This window comes from Onychostoma macrolepis, chromosome 12 (assembly GCF_012432095.1).
Source record: "Onychostoma macrolepis isolate SWU-2019 chromosome 12, ASM1243209v1, whole genome shotgun sequence".
Classification (NCBI taxonomy): Eukaryota; Metazoa; Chordata; class Actinopteri; order Cypriniformes; family Cyprinidae; genus Onychostoma; species Onychostoma macrolepis.
In genome coordinates this window covers 30,928,498-30,938,575 of record NC_081166.1, presented here as the reverse complement: position 1 = coordinate 30,938,575, position 10,078 = coordinate 30,928,498, and the positions used below count along the sequence as shown (strand labels likewise).

General features: G+C 39.5%; 1 protein-coding gene across 2 annotated transcripts in view; it reads left to right on the top strand.

Moving 5' to 3' along the window:
- The window catches only part of si:ch211-180a12.2 (uncharacterized), a 21,216-nt gene continuing 11,138 nt past the window's right edge, over positions 1-10,078 (top strand). For both annotated transcript variants that reach the window (XM_058793425.1, XM_058793424.1), the window contains exons 1-4: positions 1-115; positions 1,321-1,617; positions 1,736-2,035; positions 7,419-7,724. In XM_058793425.1, the coding sequence (XP_058649408.1) occupies positions 64-115; positions 1,321-1,617; positions 1,736-2,035; positions 7,419-7,724 (955 nt within the window). In that variant the 5' untranslated portion in view covers positions 1-63. The remainder of the gene's footprint in view (positions 116-1,320; positions 1,618-1,735; positions 2,036-7,418; positions 7,725-10,078) is intronic.

The window sequence follows — 10,078 nt, the reverse complement described above, 5'->3', positions numbered from 1 at the left end:
GAAGCAATGAAAGAAAGAAATAGAGTAATGATAAGGAGTATGATCACACTCCAGTAAATCGCCATGAAGTGTAAAGTCCTGTTCTATTTATGGTTGCTGGGCCTAATAAAGCCAGGTAAGTACTAGCTCATGCATCTCATTACAGCAATAACACATTTTTCTCTTTAAATGCATTGTTTTAAGTTAAGGTTCTTTTAAGGCTTTGCTAATATGTTCATTACTGGATTATTATATTTGAATGTAAAGCTATGTGTCTGTTCATGTGAATACCAGTAATAAACCAGAACGAAACACTGAGGATTCAATGCAAATGCTGGCAAAATATGTGCTGTCAGTCTCACAGATAATAAATTATACTGAGAGTAAATAAATGGCACTTTAAGACAGTGTAACAGTTTAAAATGCATGTTTTCCCCAGTAAAAGTGATGTCTGTTGTACAAACTACAAAACTGGGTACATGAGCTGTTGTTTACTTGCTCCTGAATATTGAGATCTTGTTTTTTTAATGCTTTGCACTTCGATACTGAAGATAATACTGAGATACTGAAGAGAAACAATAACTATGTGTTTCATATTTTAATCCAGAAATGTGCATGTTCATCCATCGCACTGATGGAGTGTTTGTTTCTCAAGTATACATCATTCCAATGCCCTCCTTTCTTCTATACGGAAAATATTAATTATCTTAGTCACTGAATTAATTGATCAACAGTTATCACTGACTCATTATTGTTATTAATATTAACTATTAAAATTGACTTTTTTTTACTATTAATTTAATCATTTTTCATAACTTTTTACTGTGAATATTTATTTTTAATGCACTTTGTCAACAGATAATGACATTTTTAATCAGAAACACAGTGAAGAACACTTTGCAAAGCAAAGAAAGGTTTAGGCGAGTTTTGGATGTTGAATTTGGTCTTGGTCTTTGGTCTTGTGCCGTTTGTACACTTTTGTGTGTTATCTCGTCTTGGGAATTATAATGTCATATATAGTCAGAGGTCTAGTAGTACGCCTAGTTAATTATTGTATAGAAGATGAGTATTATCCGAAACAACTGCAGTACACTTAATAAAGTTATAGCCCCCTGCATTCAAGTGCTTTTCTTGTTGTATTGCTCATTTGTCACTTTTGATAAAAGAATCTGGTAAATTAATAAATATTAAATGGAAAACCTTTAAGATTCTGTTATAGAGGTACATTCAACCATAATATTTTAGATGCCATATTCAATTTTAAAGCAGACCTAAATGAAGCACAGGCTTTGAGCGACTGCTCTCGTTTTTGGTCCTTTCATATTGTTCTGGCATTCTCAGGCTCCTCTGCAGATGTCTCTGTGTCTCCGGGCTCCTCGGCTATCCTCAACTGCTCCTTTACATTGCCGCCTCTGGTTGATGATTCACTCTTGAACATCACCTGGTCCTTCAGCGGTTTAGTCATCGCTTCAAGGAACCACACTCAACCAGGCTTCTTCTTGAACACCACTGCCTCCTTCATTGGCTCCTTCCCACTGACTGTTTACAATGCCACTCCAGACCAGCAGGGGGTGTACGAGTGCAGGGTGAGCTACAATGAAACCAATTACTCTACAGATGTGACTCTGACAGTGTTAGGTGAGTCTAACTGTTGAAAAGCAGAACCAATGTTCAATTAATTCACATATATAAATACAATACGTATCCCACAGACAAACAAACTTAACCTGTGAGTCGCTTTCTAATTATCTCTCAGTTCCTCCACTGGTCTCCATCATCTTACCTGAGGTAGTTTTGAAAAGAACAACCGTGGTTGAATGTTGGGCAAGGAGCTTCAGTCCTCCACAAATCATGTTCACCTGGACAAGAGCGGGAAACAAAATCCAAGAACCCCAAAAGCTGCAGGTGAAGCGCACAGAGGACGGTCTTTACGATGCGGTCAGCTGGCTGACCTTCATCCCTCAGATGTCTGACCAGAACACCAGCTTTGGCTGTGAGGTGCAGCACACAGCCCTGGAGAAGCCCATCCTAGAGGAGTTCATGCCGCACATCACAGGTATTCAGAACACGGCTGTTATTCACATTAGTTGCTACGGTGACCCAGTAGTGCACAACACAACACAATTAAAAAAAGCAAACATAAGCTCACAACACAACGAAATAAAAAAGCAAACATCAGCTCACAACACAACGCAATTAAAAAAGCAAACATAAGCTCACAACGCAATTAAGCGAGAACACAACGGAAATGCTCCCGACCACTAGGGGGCAATTGTTCTGCAGAAACATTTTCGGGCGCCACCGGGCGGTCCAGTGTTGCCAGGGTCGCGGTTTGCATTCGTGGGTAAAATTACAGAGCCGTGGGTTGCGTTTTTTTTGGGCTAATTTTATAATGTACCACGGCCGCCCAAAGTGAAGATAGATCCTTATACTAATGTGTATTATAATAATACCTGAATATATGAATATAATACCTGAATATATATACCAGAATCAAGATTCAAGATGGCGCCTCTGTGTTTGACACGCCGTCTGCTGTTCTCCCAGTCTCTGCCTCTGCTGCTCTTAGTATTTATGTTTTTATCTACGTCTATTTTTATCACTGGCTGTAAATTAACTTGTAATTTGACAAGCAGATAAGTACCATTGTTAAGTCCTGTTTTTATTATATCCGGCTTCTCTCCAAAGTGAAGTCTTTCTATCACTAAAGAAGCTTGAAATCGCAATACACACATTTGTTACATCTAGGCTTGACTACTGTAACTCTCTGTATGTTGGTGGTCTCTCGTCTGCAGTTAGTCCACAACACAGCAGCTCGGCTTCTTACTGGAAAGCGCAAATATGAGAGTATTACACCGGTTTTAATCTCACTTCATTGGCTTCCAGTAAAGTACAGAATTAATTAAAAAATTTTACTGTTTGTTTTTAAATCTCTTCACAATCTGGCTCCACTGTACTTAACCGAGTTGTTATAGCCTCATCCTTTGTCGAGATCGCTCAGATCTACTAATTCTGACCTGCTGCATGTTCCTAGGACAAGGCTAAAAATGAGAGGTGACTGTGCCTTTTCTGTTGTCGGCCCAAATCTTTGGAATAGTCTCCCCTCTCACATCAGAACTGCCCCTACCTTGTCTGTTTTTAAATCCACTCTAAAGACCTATTTTTTTCTCGCTAGCTTTTGATATCTCATGACAAATTGTCTCTGACCTTGTTCTTAGGAACGCCACACATTTTTACAGCTTGTGTATATTCTGTGAATATTTAAGTATTATTTTGTTTTAAAACAGTTTTTTTTTCTTCTTCTCTGTTGCTGTGTTTTAATTTGCCTATTGTTGTATAGTGTTGTAAAGCACTTTGGTCAACTCTGGTTGTTTTTAAACTGTGCTATATAAATAAAATTGTATTGTATTGTATATACCTGGCAACTTAAGAACAGAGAGAAGGATGTCACAAACTATTACATGACATGAGTTTCACCCACAGCATAAGATGTTAAGGCTTTTACACAGCAGAAATACACATGACAACAGCCAGTCAAATCATGCTTGTCTCTTATAAGGCTGCATGTTCTGCGTGTCTCTGTTTATATGAATAGCATAGTTTTTTCTACTACACAAACTCAAACACACGTGAAGCTCACAGTGATTTCACCGTCGCACTTTATCAACTGTATTATCTCCAGAGCCAAAACATATCAAAACATTCCGTAAAAAAAATGTTCATTTAAAAATCGATTACACATATTAAGATCAATTTTGTGGCGTCTCGAGGAAGTATCGGTGTTTCACTGCCAGCGCTGCCCCCTAGTGGTCAGGAGCATTTCCGTTGTGTTGTGGCTTTATTGCGTTGTGTTGTGAGCTTATGTTTGCTTTTTTAATTTCCTTTTGTTGTGCACTACTGGGCCACTGTAAGTTGCACGCATTTCACAACACATTCATCAACACTTCGTCAGTTGCAAAATGATGCAAGTGTCCCAAGCATTTTGTGGAACTGTGCACATGCTGTAGAGTTTGCCTCACAAAAGGCTTCAGTTGCAGCTACATCCTTGCAGATACCACCTTGATGTTGTCAGTTTGCTAAATTGGGTCAAAGCTAATGCTCTGCATACCAAGCCTTTTAAGAGAATGAGTTCAGGGAACTGGCTAAATATTAACATTATTATTCCCTTGTCATTTGAGGGCAACATAAGGCTCATGTAATAAAATGTTGGGAATACATGTGTAACTGTCCATAAATTATTTATTTGCCAAATGACGGTAGATTTCTGTGAATTTGGGTTATTTATGAAGGGATTCAGGCGAGCAGATTCACAACAGCTGTGGCGCCTGTGTTCCATTGCTATGAATTATGCTCATTGTTCTGCATTCTCATAGGCTTCTTAGCATTATTTCACATTTAAGGAAAGCTGTCCGCACATTGCTCGCCCAAATGGAAAAATGTGCTGTTGCTTCCAGATCTTGATTACCGAAAACCAGTGTTTACAATCCAAATTCTGGAAATGTTGGGACGTTTTTTTAAATTTGAATAAAATGAAAACTTAAAGACTTTCAAATCACATGACCCAATATTTTATTCATAATAGATCATAGAGAACATAACTGTCATATTCACTGGAGCAAGGAACGGAGAGACGAGGAATTCACGAAATGAGAGTCTTTAATAATCCAAATAGGGAACATAGAGCACATGAAGACATTCATAGACCGACAAACATGAACTGAATGGACTGGGGCTTATAAAGACAGGATAACGAGGGAACTAAGGAGACACACCTGGAAACCAATTAACAATCAGACTGGGGAGAAACTGGGACATGGAACACATGGGGAGCAAAAAACACAACAAAAACAGTCCAAAATCCTGACAATAACAAATGTTTAAACTGAGAAATTTTACACTTTTATCCACTAAATGAGCTTATTTAAAATTTGATGCCTGCTACAGGTCTCAAAAAAGTTGGCACGGGGGCAACAAAGGGCTGAAAAAGCAAGAAATTTTGAAAAGATTCAGCTGGGAGAACATCTAGCAACTAATTAAGTTAATTGGCATCAGGTCTGTAACATGATTAGCTATAAAAGGGAGGCAGAGTCTCTCAGAAGTAAAGATGAGCAGAGGCTCTCCAATCTGTGAAAGAGTGTGTAAAAAGATTGTGGAATACTTAAAAAAAAACAATGTTCCTCAACATCAAATTGCAAAGGCTTTGCAAATCTCATCATCTACAGTGCATAACATCATCAAACGATTCAGAGAAACTGGAGAAATTTCTGTGCGTAAGGGACAAGGCCGAAGACCTTTGTTGGATGCCCGTGGTTTTCGGCCCTCAGACGACACTGCATCACTCATCGACATGATTCTGTCATTGACATTACTAAATGGGCCCAGGAATACTTCCAGAAACCACTGTCAGTAAACACAATCCGCCGTGCCATCTGCAGATGCCAACTAAGGCCGCATTTACACTGCACGGTTCAAGCGACCCAATTCCGATTTTTTTTCCCTCCCATGTGGCACAGATCGGATATGACCCACGACCGTGTAAGCAGGAAAAAATCACATGGACTCCGATATTCTCCGATCGGTTTCAGGCCTCGTTCATATGTGGAAATAAATCAGATTTGCATCGGATATGTGCATTTGCGCCTGCCGTGTAAGCGGTCAGATCGGATATTCCCCTGTAAATGCGACTCCTACATCATTGAAAAGTGAGGTTTTTTTAAACATTTTGCGGTACAGACATACCTGTAAAAAATAAAACCTCTCTAGTTGAGTAGCAGAGTATTACTTTTGTTTGTTTGTGTTACATAAAAGGCAGTCTGACGCTGAAATGTGTGCTCGTTATTGCCGCTGTTGTTGTCAGTTACGGCTCATGCACGGACGAGCTCTTCAGTCCCGTTCGTTCCATTGAAACCACAAAATAAAATGCACACAAACATGTCCCTGCCTTTGATATACAATCACTGATGAACGCATTTGGTTTTAATTAATAAAAAAACACAGACGATGTGACATGCTTAACAATATCTACCACCTGAGTATTATTCCACTCGCAAGCTTTCAGTGGAGCTGCGTATACATCACTGTCCTGAAGAATTTGTGCTAGGATATATAATTATTTTGATGTAAAGATGTAACTTTTGCATTAAAAACATTTCTATATGAATTCCATGTCAATAAATTAAACTCAATGTACTATTCAAATTGATTTGTGATGTCATATATGCTATTTTTGGCTTGTTTCACCAAGTGCAGTGCAAAATGCACACATCAGATACGGGTCACTTTTAAAAGAAATGTAAGCACTTCGTCCAAAAAATCGGATATAGTCACAAAATCAGAATTAGCCATCAAGACCTGCAGTGTAAATGCAGCCTAAAGCTCCATCATGCAAAAAGGAAGCCATATATGAACATGGTCCAGAAGCGTCGTTGTGTCCTATGGCCTATGGGCCAAGGCTCATTTAAAATGGACTGTTTCAAAGTGGAAAAGTGTTCTGTGGTCAGACGAGTCCAAATTTGGCATTCTAGTTGGAAATCACGGACACCATGTCCTCCAGGCTAAAGAGGAGGGAGACCTTCCAGCGTGTTATCAGCGTTCAGTTCAAAAGCCAGCATCTCTGATGGTATGGGAGTGCATAAGTGTATGCGGTATGGGCAGCTTGCATGTTTTGGATAGGTATATAAAGGTTTTAGAGCAACATATACTCCCCTCCAGACGAGATCTATTTCAGGGAAGGCCTTGTGTATTTCAGCAGGACAATGCAAAACCAAATACTGCAGCTATTACAACAGCATGGCTTCTTAGTAGAAGAGTCCGGGTGCTGAATTGGCCTGCAGTCCAGATCTTTCACTTATAGAGAACATTTGACGCATCATTAAATGAAAAATACATCAAAGACGACCACAAACTCTTCAGCAGCTGGAAACCTATATCAGGCAAGAATGCGACCAAATTCCAACACCAAAACTCCAGAAACCCATAACCTCGATGCCCAGACGACTTCAAACTGTTTTGAAAAGAAGAGGAGATGCGAATATTGTAAAATTTCTCAGTTTAAACATTTGTTATGTAATCTATGTTCATGTGATTTGAAATTCTTTTAGTTTTCATTTTATTCAAATTTTAAAAACGTCCCAACATTTCCGGAATTTGGGTTGTACATAAAGCAAAACTAACCATTTGTTTTTCTCATGCTTGACAAAGCTTGCATTTGTGACATGTATAAATGTGTGTGTCTCAGAATTTGGGAATACTTTGCCACCGAATAGATATTCCTGACAAAGGCCTGCTTTTATATCGACACTTGGTGTTTCTTATTTGATGTCTCTTATAAATTAGATAGCATACCCAGGTAAAAAACTGGATTATTGTTGTTCTGCTTTTCTAAATCAGTCTACGCTTTATCCAGCTCTGGAGGTCAAATCTTGGCTCTCTCTGCTTAGTTCTCCCAAAGGTCTCTCTCTCTGCTGTTCCCTCTGCTTCCCACTCCTCTCCGCTCACCCTCTCCTGCGACCTCAGCGGATTCTACCCTGACAACGTGTCCATTCTCTGGATCCAGAATGGAAAAGTTCTTCCCAACCGTCCTTTGTCCGTTCAGAGTGAGGAAGGGATGTACGGGAGACATCAGTATCACACCCTGAGTGCGGAGGAGAGGAGCAGAGGAGGAGAGGTGCAGTGTGTGGCCCAGCAGCCCAATGTGCAAGAACCTGCCTATGCAGCTATCAACCTCTCCGCCGTTGACCCACGAGGTATGGGACATGACTTCACTTCTCATGTACAGTAATATAATGCTACACTATGCCAAGATTAACAGCTTTATTGTGCTTTATGATCCAATCAGCATTGAGAACAGACTCAAAGGAAAGAGTCTGCGTCAAGGGTGTCCAGTCCTGCTCCTGGAGGGCCATTTTCCTGCAGAGTTTAGTTCCAACAACCCTAGCTGGAGGTTTCTAGTGATCTGGAGGACCTTTGCTTAGTTACCACTTGTAGTACACTTGATTGTACTAGTGTATGAAAGATGGGTTCAAGTGTACTACAAGTGGTAACTAAAAAAATTTTTTAAATGCAGAGATAGAATGTTAAAAGTGCATTTTAACATTTAACATCTTCATGGTGTCTCAAAATAGCACAGTTGAGTACACTTAGATGATCTTAAGTTTATCTTAAGTACTAAAGAGTAATTTTTAGTATATTAAGTACAAAATTAGTGCACTAAAATAGAACACTTTAAGTACATTATGGAAGTGTACTTGTTTTTCACCAAACAGCCCTTCGCAATGAAGGATTGTGAAGGGTACACTTGGTTCAGGTGTGTTTAATCAGGCCTAGAGCTAAACCCTCCAAGAGCAGCACTGGACTCCCCTGGTCTACAGTAGCCACTTTTCCACTGTCGGGTCAGTGCGAGCCAGTGCTTTAAACGGGACGGCGGGGCTAATAGCCTCAGACCTGTAGCACCGAGTCCAAAATCACGATGCGTTTCCACCGTCGGGCCAGAAGCTCCGCTGTGCTTCACTAAAACCCGCCGTTTGCACTCCTCTCTGGAACAACGTCACGCAACCCCATCATTTCATCAACAGAGAAGTTATCAGAAAACTAATCAGAAATAAGTCACTGGAAATATAGAGCGATCACAAAACGAACATGATAAAAGCGGCCGTTTGTTTGCATGTTTTGTTCAGATTTAAATCCAAAAGCATCGATGTTTTACAAAAGCCTATTAAGTGATACATTGATCATAATGAATTAATTTATCAGGACTGAAAATTAGTCACACAGAAATAAAGCAATGTGAACCACTATTTCACAAAAGAAAGAGGACTAATAGGCCTGCTTATTCAGTAGAGTCTGTTTCTGTTTATTTGTAGTCACAGTATACATCACGTTAAGTAATTAATGATAATTTCTATATTTTTCCATCAAAAATACGACCTGAGTAACAGAGGGAGCTCCCGAACAAAAACCATTATATATTTTTATGACACACGCAGAGCTAAAGTCTCCAGACGAGATTTATGACAGATAAAATATGTTCTGTCAGGACCACTATCGGCAAAAGATAGATACTTAGCATAAAGTTTTGGTTTGGCGGTATGGTTCTGTTCTGTGCAAAAACTCCCTGCCCATCCATGCAGCCTGTCATGAATGAGCAGGGAGATCAACAATAATAACCCCCCCGGGTAAACAGAACAGAACAAAGCAGATATCATTAATGTACTTAATGATATTTAAGTGTATTTAGTGTATTTAAATCTGATTCAGCAAGGAATATCAGAAAGACAAGTCCTGACTGCGAAAGGAGGAGCTGGGGATGGAGCTGAGAATCAGCTGATGCAAGCTTGACTCACGTGACCTGCCAGAACTAACGCTAATGATTCATTTACTAAATAAATACACGATTGTTATAGAGAATGAGAAGCTGACGTCTGATTTCTTCAAGCGGTCGTATTTACCATGTATTGTATTGTATGTTTAGTATGGTAATGTTAATGGCTAGCGTGCATAGTCTTTTGCATTGCTTATAAATATTTCTGCCTTGTATGGTGATCATAATCCACATCGGATCAAGTTATTTCAAACACTCGCTGCTGTCTGAAAGTGAGTTTTGAGCTAAAATTATTTTAAAAGTCTTTAATGCTGGTGTTATAGCTGTTAACTTTATGAAATGATCTGCAGCGCTGACGCTCAAGACTCAGAGAAACTCCGCCTTTGTTCATAACCACTCCCGCTTTGGCCCAAGGTTTTCGTTGGGCCAGAAAACCCCGGCCGCTGGCCCTGAGGAAGCACCGACGAGGCACGATCAAGCCCCGGAAGTGACAGTGAAAACGCGACTGGCCCTGGCACGCACTAGCACGCCCGCTTTTGGCCCGACAGCGGAAACACGGCTAGTGACTACCTAGGTGAAAAAGAAATATATTTAAATTGTGCTTTTTCAGACACTTAATATATTTATATTATACTATACTAAGTGCATATTAAATGTATTATTTTGAAACAACTTTAAGTATATTAAGTGTATTTCAAGATATGTTTAAGTTCGATTTTAATCTATTTGTAATATATTTAATATATTGAAATTGTGTTAAATTGGAACCACTTTAAGTAT